Source organism: Cryptotermes secundus, unplaced genomic scaffold, assembly GCF_002891405.2.
Source record: "Cryptotermes secundus unplaced genomic scaffold, Csec_1.0 scaffold629, whole genome shotgun sequence".
Lineage (NCBI taxonomy): Eukaryota > Metazoa > Arthropoda > Insecta > Blattodea > Kalotermitidae > Cryptotermes > Cryptotermes secundus.
The window spans coordinates 566,116-581,375 of record NW_019744122.1 but is presented as its reverse complement, the minus strand read 5'-3'; the positions used below and the strand labels follow the sequence as shown (position 1 = coordinate 581,375).

The window sequence follows — 15,260 nt, the reverse complement described above, 5'->3', positions numbered from 1 at the left end:
ATAAGGATTATCTCTTTATTGGGACCAACTAAGTAGGTGTTATCTGAAGATGGAAACAGAATCCAGTCTCTTAAACACTGTGTTTTGAAATACGGAGGTAAGTCAATAAGTAAGTTACAAATGGATGGATATAGAACTTAAACAAATAAGAGTACTGATTTGAAAAATGCTTTTATTTCTCAACATAATCTCCCTGTACACTGAGGCACTTGTCCCATTGTTTCACAAGCCCCTGAAAACCAGCAGCATAAAATTCTTTGGGCTGCTGTTGGAATCAGGTGTGTTCACATGGCATGGCCTACCTCATAATGCCGGACAGGTTAGGTTTTCACAAAGAGTGTGGACAATGGGTGCCGTGCATGCTGACCCCACAACACAAAATGCAAAGAATGGGCCTGGCATTACAGCATTTCAATTGCTGCTACGATGAAGGACACGATATGCTAGCCCAGATTGTTACAGGTGATGAGTACGGGTTCACCTTTACCAGCCCAAGACAAAGCGTGCATCAATGCAGTGGAAATATCCTGTGTCGCCTGCCAAAAAATGTTTAAGGTGACAGCATCCTCCAGGAAACTGATGCTCACAGTCTTCTGGGATCACGAAGGCATCTGCTCACCGCATTCCAGCCTCAAGGACAGACTGTAACATCCTCGGGAAGCTTCGTAAGGCCAATCAATGGAAGCATGCAACCTGTCATGCATTATGAGGTAGGCCATGCCTTGTGAACATGCCTGGTTCCGACAGCAGCCCAAAGAATTTTATGCTGCTGGTTTTCAAGGGGTTGTGAAACAATGGGACAAGTGCCTCAATGTACAGGGAGATTATGTTGAGAAATAAAAGCATTTTTCAAATCAGTACTTTTATTTGTTTAAGTTCTATATCCATTTGTAACTTACTTATTGACTTACCTACATATAAACAGGACAATGAATGATGTCCAGAAACATAATATTTGTACTAATATACCATTATCACAAAATTTTAGATCTTCTTTGGTAGCTTGGTTGTTGAGAATTAATACATTTACCTGTATATGAAGTTCTGAAGTACAGTCTTTATGTATGCTTTAGTTTTGCATCCTGTTGTGTTGAAAATTCTTAGTGTTCATCAGCCATCCACATAGTAGTTATTTATCCCTGAACTGACAGCATGTTTTTATCAACTAATGATCATCAGGTGGTGTGCAACTTGAAAGACTGTTGGTCACATACTGAACAATTCTTTTCACCTTTTTTGTGACAACAGTGAGTCTTGATAGATTTCTTCACATTTCAAAAATTGACCATGCTCTTGACACTAATGATTCAAACTATGACAGACTATTCAAACAAATTTTGTTTAGGGCATATACTCAGAATATTTAACACTTTTTGAATGTCTGGTTGCAGACAAAGTTATAATACTTTTGAAGGAGAGGATAATTTCCAGACACATGTGCCTAAGGGACACACATTTGGAATAAATTATGTGGCATACCTGGCTACTCATATGATACATATGTCTGCTTAGGGAATGGCAGGATGTGTGACTGCAGATATCGTAACAGCATGTGCAGCTGCAAAACAGCTGATGGAAAATGTGGAAGGACATAGACGTAAGCTATATATGAACAACTTCATTTTGTTGCCCGACTTATTCAGTGATCTGACAAAAATCAATTGTTGTGAGGTAGTCAGATCTGACAGAAAATGAATGCCACAGTGCTCTGCTTGCTGCTGCTTGTTGTTGATTTCTTGCTTGTCTTACCCTTTGACCCTAAAGATGGAGGGAGTGTGTTCCTCCAGAATGTCACTGGAGTTCTATGGGGCTTCAAGGTATTATATCCCAGAAGATAGTAGTTTTCATAGGTTCTGCTTGCTGCCTGCTTCTTGTTGATTTCTTGCTTGGTTTACTCAGTGACAGTGAAGATGGAGGCATTATGTTTACCCAAAACATGGGTGGAGTTCTACCCTCCTACACTGCATTACATACCAGAAGGTATAATCTCAGCTGTCACCTCTTACTTATTGGTTTCTTGCTTCACTTATTCTTTGAACCAGGCTGTACATTCCTCTGAAGCCAGACTACACAGCATTATATCCCAGAAGATAGTGCCCATAAAGATTTATTTTGCACATTTCCTGTAGGACATTCCTGACTAGCACCAAGGAAACCAGCTTGTAGTCTACCACACCATCTTCGGATACAATTTGAAGTCAAGGGTATAGCCAGACAGGCTGTTAAGGATTAACTCTCTGTATGTAAGGTTTTATTTTATTCATACTGATTACATATTTGTCTCTACATTTAAATCTGAATTGTTTGTTGTAGTTGAGTTTTCTTCTGAGCCCGAAGATTCAGTTTGAATTTAATTTGGGGTCTACACTTGTGCATACAAAGTTGAAACTGAAAAAAGTATCATAGTTTCACTGTGTGGAGTTAAATAGGAATGCCAGTTCTTTTTTCCCCCCCTTGGCACTACAGCCCAAGGCCTCGGCCTAACTCCATGAACTTGTCCGTTCACTTCGGTTTTTCTAGATCTTACACATTCGGTAGGACTCCTTGGGTGGGTGATCAGCTCATTGCAAGGCCTATACCTATACACAAACACAGAAAAACGCACACACACACACACACACAAACTAAACATCCATGCCCTGATTGGTATTCGAACCCACGATCCCGGTTTCCAAGCGAGCGAAGACAGTACATGTCTTAGACCGCTCAGCTACCGTGACCAGCTTGCCAGTTCTTAGCTAAATAAATTCTAAAGTGAATTATTATGTACTGAGGGATCTAAGAGATGGTCTGGAGACAGTGGTTCAGTTTCTTGGATAGATGATTTCAGTACCAAAAATAAAATCCCATATAATATAAATTTTGCAGGTTTCATCCAGTTCTCACTTGTCAGTTTAAATGAGAATGCTATTAATTGGTGAAATCTAGGTCTAGGGCAGGAATTGTTTTATTAAGCTTGATTTCTGTTGATAATTGCATTGTAGTGGTTGGTTCTTCTTCATGTTGAGGTCCTGAGTTGGAATCCTGACATGTACTGGACAATCCAAGATTCCGTAGACACAGATAAAACATTCATATTCTTGGTCATTTTAAAAAGGTGGCAGCCCTAGTTTACGATAAAAATGAAACTGTATTTCTTTCTCTTGCAGATATAATTTTGTCTATGTAACAGATACATGACCATGAGTCATGATGGTGTCGTATGCTTAACATATGCACTGGATAAGACTGACATATACTTGTAAGAGCCCTAAAAATGTGCAGCTTTTTCACAAGTAGTAGGATGCAGTATTTGAAATGGACTAAATATTGGTACCCATCAAACTGAAGATCCAATGAAAAGAAATACCGAATTTTATTTTTGAGATTACTGGGCAACTTCTTGACTGAAATATGACAATTTGTGACCTAAAATGATCAGTACTGTACAGTAAAGCAGAAGTGGAGTAGATTGTATGCATTATGGATCAAATAACAGAACTGACTGAACTTGTGTTAGCTGCACTTGATTAATCTGAAGATTCAGCTGGGAGAATTACCTTAGGGTTGGTGTGGAATGGGGAGGATTCCAGATTAACATGCACAAATTTTGAGTTTGAAGATGCAAGAAAATGAGATCTGCAGTTTAATATTTATATCCCTTATGAACTAAGATGAGTGTTGGCTTTAATGATACTAAAGATTTTCTCAGCCAATTGTGGAATTTTATAAGTGTTCAACAGCGGCCACTATCCCCTGCTGACTTCGAAATACTGGATTCCTGAATTTATTTTGTTGCTGAGAATTACATCAGGATAGTTGTCCTCTTTCACAAGAAACAATTTCTGCCAGACCACAAATCTGAAATTCCTCAACATGGGCGTCTAGAACTTCTTATTCTTTAACCCCCCAGCTCAGAAGCTAGAGCATATTTACAACTTGTCAAGCTTTAATTCTTACAAATGTCCATAATGGTTAACAGTTGAGTTCCTGTTTTACCGTATGAGCAAACTTGGTTCAAGAATGTTTGAATTAGGGACTTGATTGATTAGAAATTCTGTTTTGTGCCCAGTTCTGAAACTGTAGGAAGAACAGGGGAGATGTAATTTATTGCATTTTTAAAATTTGACTGCAACTTTTCATTTTTCATTTCTGTTAATATCTGTTGGGATGTATGCTCTAATTAGAAAATCAGTAGTAGTGTGTGGATGTAACTGGATATTATTTGGATGCTTTTATTATGCTATGTAGTAATGCCATCAGAATCCACTGAAAGGGGTCTCACTGAAGTGACCATAAAAAAATGAAAGGTAACAAATCATCAGGACATTTTGATTGTACAAGAACATTACCACACTACTTCCACAGTGTGTTACTTCAGGTATCCCTTGCACCACAGCCAGGAGAAACGTCCTGAGTAGCATGATATTAAGCAGGTGGAAATCCAATGGAGGAAGGCAGGATGACATTTCACGCATCTCAGCCTCACTCCAAGCACTGTTATCCTTATTGGAATAGTACTGATTTTTAAGAAGTAATCTAATAAGACTCTAAGCCTTACGGTACAATAGTGTGAAGTTTTCATTTTTGAAACTTGGAAGCCAAGACCTGTGGCTATTCAGAGCATGTGCTTGTATTAGTACTATATTTTGAGTAATGTTTCCTATTTATTTTTGTGTTGTAATATTCTTGTAATGTAATAAGTGTATAGTGTAATTTCATTAGATGTGAAAAGTCTGTGCCTTATATAATAAATTTTAAATTTAATATAAATTTTTATATAATTCTTAGTATTATTATATTAATTTTGTACAACATATTGTCATGTGTATGGAGTGAGTGTAGACAGGGTTTGGATTGGTAATTGGATTTATTGAACTCTTACAGATCCATGACTACAAGTAATTATAACTGTTTCACTAATTCACACACTCTGCAGTTCACTAGAGCACGCACTTAGTCTTCTCAGCCTGCTGTGTGTTCACTAGCCCTCTGGTAACAGTTTCCAATGGTGAACATTCCCCTTCCTCTGGGTTTCTGAACTGTCCCTCGCCTCAGCAACAAGCTTCTCACAGTAACAGCTCACAACAGCCGAACCTCAGCGATTATCTAATTCACTCAGAAAACGATTGATTGATTGATTGACTGACTGACTGACTCACTCCTCAGGTCAGTCAAAGTTGTGTTATGACTGACAATGAGGCAGCCAGCCTATCTTCGTATCAAACAACCATCTTGGGTCCAAGACCAGATCTTTATTACTGTCAGACCAGACAGTTGCGGGTTTGTTGATGTGGGGCACCCTCTCTGACGAGAGGACAGGTCTGTCATTTACAATTGCTGCTGACCCTTGCCAATGCAGTCTTTCTTGAGTCAGAGTCCCATGGGAGTCAAGACCACAATTTACAGTGCCAGATTTGAAACTCTGTATTTATATCTCATAAGAACAAGGTGACCTAGTTATACTCCCAGACACTGAGTTCCTATTTGGTTGACTCCTACAGCTTGCAGGTCTGCGACAGGTAGTCCTGCTTATAACATTTTGGCACAGACCATGCAGAAAACATCGTTTCTCTGTTACAGTGTGGTTGTTGCTTAGCTGTGGCATGCACAGCCATTGGCATGGACCACTCCAATAACACCATTCCTCTGTTGTTTATGGGTCACTGCTAGTAATGGCTGGCTGTTATGAGTCCACATCTCTCGCTTTGAACGAATATGCCACAATATATTTGTAGTTTGGTAATGTTATAGATATTGCAAAGGAAAGAATTTTTAGGATTTTTAAGGTTAAATAGACAAAGGAAATTTAATTTTATTATTGCACTTTAATGATCCCCATTCTTGCATTTCCCTATGCATTCCTTCATGTTTGTGGGTTATACTGCCTCTTACATCTGTGCAGATAAATACATCAATATTTTAAGAATACTGTAATTTCTATTTTCCACAGTTTCCACAACCTGAGAATTAAAATCATGCTAGTATTAATATCAGAGCATATTTATGACTGACACTTGTTTCTCGCTGATCATTTATGGAACTGAGAGACAGTAAATATTTTGGTAAAGAAAAAAGGTAAAGCTAACCCTGTAACAGGCCATGGAGGCCCACAGAGTTGTGAGATGTTGAGGCTTCCACATGTTTCTAAGACATTTGGCTCACAGATGGTGGTGAGGTTGTGAGCCTTATGTGCTGGTCACCCTTTACTCCCAGGAAGATTGTGGTACTCATTTCTGCTAGAGGCTGAGTCAACCCCAGGGCCATAGTTTGCCTGGAAGGATTAGGTCAGTTGATGTATCCACTGACCTTGTTGGGAATCGGACCCATGACCTTCTGGCTTGTAGTATTGTGCTTCAACCAACTACACTATCCTGTGCCCAAGTGAACATGGAGACTAAAACAATAGTGTGGATGGAACAAATGCAGCAACTCCACTGGCAGTCCCTGGGTAAGCCATTCAACTTTTATCTATAGCATTTGGTCACTATGAAATGTGCAATCTGGCTGTGTGCAGTATATTGCGCTACACACAGTTTAGCTGTTGTCTAGGATATAGTGTTTTGCATTGTGGTTGTAATCTTTCCAAAGAGCTCTGCTTGGAGATAATCTGGATCTGTTATGTAGAGTTCTACTTTCTTGTATGCCATATTCATTAAAAAATTCATGCATCATATATTTGGAAGTATAGGGTAAGTATTTTCCTTTTGGCCACCTGTAAAATGTATGCGTTTTATAGTCAAAGGTGTAACAAATTTTCTTCCAAAATTTTCCAACTAATATTTGGATGCTTCTTAGAATCCATAAGATATGGAAAGTTTACTGGAATCATTGACATACTTTTTTTTTCTCTGTTGTAGGTCTTGGTTTCACCGAGGTACTGTCAGCATCATTAAATTTAATATTTTTTTCTTAACTGGTAATTATAACTTATTGGTATGCCACTATACATTGCACAAATAATAAGTATTGGTTTCTTTTATGTGATTTTTAATGATTTTTTCCCATTATTTGAACAGTCTGATTTAGCTTTGGCTTATATCCTTATGACCAAGGCTTTCTTTTCTGGTGGAGTGGAGTGATGCATTGTATTGGTACATCTTTGTAGAATAAAAAGAATAATGTTTTACAAAACCCATGAATGGTATGCGAAAGTTTTATTATATCAGTTTTTTAAAAAATAATGTATTAAGTTTAATTAAATTTTCAAAAAATGTTATGCCACCCCCTCCCCTCAGTTTGTCATGTCTGAATACTGGGATTTTTCTTTATATATGTGGGGAAATCATAAAATTTTAATTATCACCCAGAAGAAACACACACAGGTGCAAGAAATTGAGAGTTAGTCCTCTACATATGCCCCCTGCAAGGTCACACTTTCCCCACGTCGCTTTTTCTTCATTTCCTCCAGTAATTTTCTCAGAAGGTTCCGGTAGTACTCGCCTATGATAGTGACGCCCTTTTGCACATAGTCAGTCATGATGACACCCCATCGATCCCAGAACACACTCAACATCGCCTTTCCTGATGATGACTGGGATTTGGCCTTCTTTGGTGGCAGAGAGTCTGCATGTTACCATTGCTTGCACATTTCGTTTGTTTCAGTGTCATAATGATAGACCCAACATTCATCCATCATGATCAGGTGGTCATGGATGATGTTGAAAACCAACCCATTGCTAATGTGGACCTCACGAACAATAGCTTCGATAGTTATGCGCCTATCGGATAGGATCAAAGCTTCCACCTGTGCCACAGTTACCGGTTCCTCAGCGAGAGATTGTCTTCCACTTTGGGGTCCATCTTCGAGGTTTGTCTGTCCACAATGAAAGTGCCTCTTCCAACTGACCACTGTACACCTTCCTGATACACAGCAGTCATCTGGTCATGAATCTCCCTGGCAGACTTCCCTTGCAAATGCAGGAACTGTATCACAGCATGAGCCTCCACTTTCTCATCCGATGTCATTTTTATTCTGCCCCTTTCGGTGGCTCCCTCTCTCCACTTGACACAGGAAACTTTGACTGTTCGGCAAGCTCAGGAAACGATATTTTGGAATTATGATTTTCTCATGGTGATAATTAAAACATTATGACTTCCCATCGTCAAATATTTACACATGCAAGGCCAGATAAAATTGAAAATATCTAATCAGGTAATGCTGTGACTACCAGTTTCTTTTCATGTTTTGTTATAGAATTTAATATTAACTTTCCAAGACAAGTTTTTGATGAGCTTCCTCAGTTCCTCCAGATAAAAGTATTGGATGGTATCTCAATTAGGCCACAGGTGCTTTCTCAGAATCCTTTCCAGTTCATCAGTCTTCCTACCATTTGGCACCATATAGGCTAGATACTGACAGTGTTGTAAAATAAACCACAAAAAAACTGTGCATGCAACTGAGAATTCATCATTTTCATTTTATTACCCTAGAATTCTAGATTCAAATTAAGGTGCTTTGTTATACGGTTCATTAGGGAATTGTACAACGTGTACCCCAACATTCATACATTTAACAGTAAATAAGGTGATCAAATTAATTTTAGTGTAATTTTATTGCAACCAACACAAATTATGGACATGTTGGTGTCAGTACAATGAAAAATCGTGTAATTGACATTCATTATACAGTAAGTTTGTCACAGAGGCATTTTCCAGTCAGGCTCATTTCATGAGTTCCTAAGTATAACAAAATCTTGAACAGAATCACCTTTCCAAATAACAGCTGTGACTTAGAATTAGGCAATTTGTGCAACATTTTCATAAAAGACACTTTACTACATTAGGTTACAAAAGTTATTGATTGTTGGATTTCTTTCAATCATGTAAATCTGGGCAGCTGATTAATAAGAGTGTACTTGAAATGAAATAGTTGATGTCTTAAACATCCCAGAAGTTATGGCTGTAGAACCATGAAAATGGTTAGTGATAGTATGGCTGATTAATTAATATTTTCTGTGATTACAAAACAACAGGAAACCAGATTGCTATAACCAGATATGGCTTTTCAGTGTTGTTATCCAACAAGTTTAAAATAAATTTCTTCCAATGTCAGTAGTTCTTTTTACCTCAACCATTTCTCCATGTAAGAAGGTACTGATTCTTTTTGTTGCTTGTTTCTTAAATTCAGAATTCCATAAGTTTTGTAAAAATGTATGGAGAAGAGATGAAAGTCATTGTGAGGAGAAATAGGTTATGATTACTGCCAGATCATGCAACATACATGGGACAAAAATGTAACTCTGTAGTAAAAGCAAGTTTAGCATTTTATTTTGTTATTACAGAATTGCTCTTTTATATGGTTTCAGTAGATCTGTGAGTGATAACGTAAATTTGGATGTATCTTACACAGTTTTCAGTGCCTGAGACTGTATCTGTCATGTTTCCTAAAGAACTGACACTCATTAAGAATGAAATAAGTAGGAAATTCAGGTCCGATTTATCTTCTGTTCACTGTGCTGAAGGTACTGCTTTCCAAATATTAAACTACAGTTTCTTGATTTGCATTTTTATGATAAAGTTGCTGTTGCCATGCATATGTAAAGATGTAAAGTTCATTTTTTTAAGTCAGGCTCTAACAACATATGAATCAAAGTCTGTACAAATGTATAACAGGCATATTTTGAGCCTACTATTATACGGAAAAGTCATATCACATTAATTATGGTAATGAAAAGTCTGTACAAGTCACCTATATTTTGCACCTCTGAGTGGGGTAATGTTTGTAGATATTCTCTGGTTTTACAATACAGTTTGTTTATGGCATATATAGGTATAGGTATATAACTAAATATATTGTGGTATTGTGATTAGTACTCCTGCTTCTTGTTTGAGATGTCTTGGATTCAATTCGTGTCTGAGGACTTTTGAGGATTTCCTCAGCCACTTAAAATTAATTCTGGGATATCATCTTGTTTGAGAATACATCAGTATGTAGTGTATTATATCATGTGCATAGTTTATCCTTCAGGGTGAAATGTGCCTGGCAATGGTATGCTTGTCATATTAGTTGGCTTTGCTGTGGTAGCACTTCGTATTGTACTGTCAGTGTATTCTAACATAATGAGTCACTGTTGCTTGTATTTTTTAGTTTCTTTTCATAAGAATAACTAGTAGACTTATGAGATTGCAGTGCTATGTGTCCGTGTTTGTGTCTGTTGATTTGTGTGTCTTCTTTTCACCTTTTGAATTAAGTAACCGATTTCACATAACTTGATACGAATGTTATGCCAGTGGAGGTCAACCCAGCATCACATTTTAATTTCCTGCAGTCAGCTGTAAGAATATGAATGCATGTACCTGTTTTGTTAAGGTGTATTCCTTAAGTGTGGAAAACACAATGACAGTCATGAAAACATTTTCATTAACTTTCATTTTGATGGCGTTAACTATTGAATCATTTGAAATGGGCATGTGAAATTGGTATTAAGATGCAATTCAAACATGGTGATTGTGTGAACCTTTGAAATTGTATGAGAAAAAAATTGATATAAACAGAATCTGAAGCATAATTTAATCGCACATATTGTATAAAATGATGATGATGATGGTAATGGTAATTAATAGTAGGAGATTTGGAGGACTAGACTAGACGTCTTTGTAATGTGAAAGTGGGCTATATGAGTTCTCCTCAAGACTCATTTATCTTTTAATTTATGGTACAACAAAAATTGTTTCCAATATTGCAACAAATATTACAGTTGCACACATACTAGAATATTTATGCAGCATTTACCATGTTTTTGAATGTAAATGTCTACCCCAATCTGGAATAAGACTGAATGGTTTATAGCTGATAAGCATTAGAGCTGAGTTGCTGTAAATCTAATTATAAATGTTAATATTAGGTAATGTTTTTATTTATGCAAATAATATTGACATATAACTTCAACTAAATTGTGTATTTGGAAGTAGGGGACATCAGATTTGTTACTCTAACCATTTCTTCTAGAATCAAGGTTTTTTTTAAAAATTGAATGACAGGAACGTGATCTGGGTGATAGGAGTTTGATACTTGACAGGGGAAGAGGTTATATTATTTTTGCTACCCTGTCCAGACTGGATTTGAGGTTCATGCAGCCTCCAACCAAACAGGTACCTGCATATGGTTCTCTGGGATAGAACAGCCTGGTTATAAAGCTGATCCCTCAGCTGCATATGCAGAGGTTAAGAATGTATGCAGCACACCTCCAGTCCTCTATTGTGTTCTTAATTGAGAAGGAGAGCTTAACTTTACTTTTAACCAGTTCTTCAACAAAAGTATTCTTATAAGATTGGAAAAATACTTTATAGTGGTTCATTCAACTGCAAAAGCAGCAGCTCATGATCACTTGAAAACAGTATTTTATTTTCTAAAAAATAATGCCTCATCTGCCATTTCATTAGTTTGTACTGCCACATCTGTGATTAAAATGATGTTACATTCATAAATTCATTATGGTAGGGTGTCTTCTACCTTATATGTGAACATGCATGTGAGACTAACACTTTGTAGAGCCCATATGCATAAGTTTAAACCTGTACAAGAGATAATGCATACTCATAAGAGTGTTTGAAAAACAAAATGCTTCCAAGTTATAAACTAATGAGGTCTGAAACATTGTTACACAGTGAACAATATTACAAACATGTAGTAAACAAATAACAATTTTATTCCCATTGATTTTCAAGAAATTTATATACTAATGCAACCATGGAATTTCTTAGAAAATAAACCAGCATAGTTAGAACAGTTAAATTTGTAGACATGTGAGTATTACAGTGAACCAGCCAGCAGTAATAGCCATACAGGGTAAACAGAAGACAGATGAGAGAAATGGAAAGCTATGTGCATAACAGGGAAGAAATTAACTCGTTCATTGGAAGGTCTAAGACAAATGAATATGAAAATGTGTCAACAAAAATGCGTATTTTTTGTTAATGGTTGTCTAAAAAAACAGCAAGCAAATACCAAAAAAGCCTCTTTGAGACTTTCAGGAATATCAGTACTGTCATACAAAACACGAGGAGGCGTCATTCAGATTCATGTGGGCTTGTGACAGAGATTGGCGTAACGCATTAGAGACATGTGAGAGCAGACTCTGTACAAAACAGAAGTGGGCCTAAAAGATTTACAGATAATGATTAAATTCTGAGTGATGACATGGCATCACCTGTTCAATGACAGCATACTGATTTGTCATGCAAGGATACAAAGAAGTTGTCTCCTCCACAGAACTGTCTTTAGACATGTCTGATAACTCGTCAGTGGACAGTGGAAGCGAGGCCATTGTTTTCAATGGAAGCAGGAGCATGGGGTGTCAGACTGTTTATCTGAGAAGCTTGGACAGAACTGTATGTTGTGGGCATGGTCAAGTATCTACTGACCATAAAGCTGCCTGGCTCTGAGTTAAGGCATTCAGAAGAGAGGCTTGCCACATGTGAAATGGAGCAGCAGACAGGCAGGGCATCAAGTCATGTCAACAAGATCCACAGTGCACCTGGTGACAGGCTGATATTTGATAGGAGTGATGATCCTGACAGAAACTGTCATTGTGTTAGCACAAGCAGGATGTGCATGAGTGTCAGGAAGTGAGACCTTAAACTGATTACATAACAAGAAGTTCTGGGAAGAACTAATGAACCACATGAAAAGTGAAATTAGGGAGGATACACAGGCAGCGAGGTTATCTCATAAGACTCTTTTTATTTTTTTTTTAAATAAGGAAAGTAAGTTAAAAATTAAAGTAATGTCCATGAAGGCAAGGCAGAGGTCTGATGAAGCAGTAAGTGATCCTTTGAATCTCCTTGCCTTCTACCAGAGAGGGGCCATCCCGAAGTATCTTAAAGACATTTATTTCATGAGGCATTGCAAAAGAAGGCAGAGCAGCATGAGCATGATGCACTTGACCTGGCTGGTCTACCAGGAAATTTTACCTTGTAAGGATAAGGCAGGAAGGAAGCTCTCACAGTGTTCAAGGAAAGTTTTGCAGACTTGGTTCAGAAGCTGAACATGATGCCTGTCAGGACAAGACACACTGAAGATGTGCAGAGTGCCTGATTCATATTCTAGCACCAAGTTCTGTTTATAAATTACATTACACTTCACATCCTGAAAATTCTTGCCCATCTGTTGGGAGTGGGAAGCAACATTGAATTTCACTCGAATGATTGTTGTAAGTTCTCACAAAGAGTTTATACATTGTGTTAAATCATTTAACAAATGGTACATGTTCATAGGGATATGTCACTGGATTTTATTCAAGTCCGAAACCTTCTGCATTTGAGATGGCAATGATAAGCTTCTGTCGTAGCAAGTCCTCATTCTCATATAACGGTAGCACCAGCTGATTGAAGCATGTATGGGCTTCTGGGAGATTGTCAGGCTTGTTGGTGACTTTTGTGATTTTGAATGTCATCTCTCCCATGCCACCTACTGGGACACGATCACTTCCAGTTGCGAACAGCAGGAACTTTTTCTTCAGTTCATCTGAGAGTGAATGCAACACTTCCCAGAAGTCTCTGTGTGGACCACAACAAACTATTTTAAATCTTATATCCTAGGTCTTAGATTTAAAAAAGAAAACCATAAAATAATTACACAAATTTTGTTGAGTTGCTAAGACTTTCAGTTAACTGTTAACACTGTTCTGTGAAATAGGCCCTTGTTTGTCTATTAAAAGTATGAGGTGCTGTATTTTATCAATAATGTTCATGTATATTTATAAATGTTAAGATATTGAAGTCATAGACCTTTGCAATATATGAATGAGTAGTTTGAGGATGGCTGAATAAAAATTCAGCATTAATGATCAGGAAAATATAGTGACATATGGGAACTAATAAAAGAACAAAATTATTTTAGTAAGTTAGAACTTTTGTAATTCAATTGCCGTTCACTATCGGGTGCTTAGAATAATGTTTTTATTTAAGGTTATATAATTTATTCCATGAAATCTACAAGTGCCAAGATAACACATTTGCCGAATTTACCTTATCTCTTGATATTGATGTATACTGATATGTATTGGTATGCTGACTTTTTTACATCACACAGATTTACTTTACTTTTACTTTACTTTATTTATTGCATTCTGTCAATCCATATAAGGTCAAACCAACCTATTGGATATAGAATCTGTCATGTTTAAGGACAAAATAATAAAATATACATATATAAGCATGTTTCAACACAAGATAATAAAATATACATTCCTATACCAAAATACAAACACTGATACAGTTGTAGTAGATACATAACCTATGTAATTATATTATCTGTAGGAGAGATAATCAAGACAAAGTGTTCATTGAGAAGTTGATTTATAATATTCATCAATACTATAAAAACATGTTCAGTGAGATAGCTTTTTAATAAAAATTTGAATTCTTTAATATCTTTGGATAGCAATTTAATGATTGAGGGTAAGTGGTTATAAATCTTGCTACCCGAGAAAAGCACTCCTTTTTGAACTATTGATAGATTTGTGATTATAAATTGTGATTATAATATGTGTTGATATCATGAATATCAGTATTAGCTATAAAATAATTTCTGTTCTTAACGACAAAAAGAAGTAAGGAGAAAATGTACTGAGACTGAAGTGGCAATATTTGTAATTTTTTAAACAATCCGTGGCATGAATCCAGTCTTCCTGAACCAGATATAGCTCTTATTATTCTTTTTTGAATTTTGAAGATACTCTCATTATGAGGGACATTACCCCAAAAGATAATACCATATGACAGTAAAGAATGTACATAGGAATAATAGATCATCCTCATTGATTCTAGTGACATAAATGGCTTTATTGCATAAGAAGCCTTATTTAACCTTAATGATAAATTCATAATATGGTTCTTCCAAGATAAGGTACTATCCACATTTATTCCCAAGAATTTAGTACAATTGATATTTGTAATAATTGAATTATTAGATATTATTTGCAATTCTATTTCCCTGTGCATTTTTAGAAAGAATTGTATAAGGTGTGATTTATCACAATTTAATGTTAGAAAGTTACTATTAAACCACATAATTGTTTCGTTCAGAACTAATTTGATATTACTTTTAAATTCTTCAGGATTCGTGTTTGATATGATAATACTTGTATTGTCAGCAGATAATAGTGGATTACCTATTTTCTTAACGGATAATGGGAAATCATTTATGTAAATAAGGAACAGTAAAGGCCCCATTATAGAGCCTTGTGGAACTCCATATTCAACTAGTTCCCATTTTGAAAACACTATTAAGTTCGATATCTTTCATTTACAATATTATACTTAAGCATCCTGTTGCA

General features: G+C 36.5%; 1 protein-coding gene and 1 long non-coding RNA gene across 3 annotated transcripts in view; one reads left to right on the top strand and one right to left on the bottom strand.

Moving 5' to 3' along the window:
• The first annotated feature begins 6,211 nt into the window (after positions 1–6,211).
• On the top strand, positions 6,212–11,856 carry LOC117283098. The gene is made up of 2 exons (XR_004514115.1): positions 6,212–6,430; positions 6,840–11,856. It is a non-coding gene; the product is annotated as an uncharacterized LOC117283098 (long non-coding RNA).
• Positions 9,362–15,260, bottom strand: part of LOC111874513 (probable E3 ubiquitin-protein ligase HECTD2) — a 60,988-nt gene continuing 55,089 nt past the window's right edge. For both annotated transcript variants that reach the window (XM_023870076.2, XM_023870077.2), the window contains exon 16: positions 9,362–13,479. In XM_023870076.2, the coding sequence (XP_023725844.1) occupies positions 13,215–13,479 (265 nt within the window). In that variant the 3' untranslated portion in view covers positions 9,362–13,214. The remainder of the gene's footprint in view (positions 13,480–15,260) is intronic.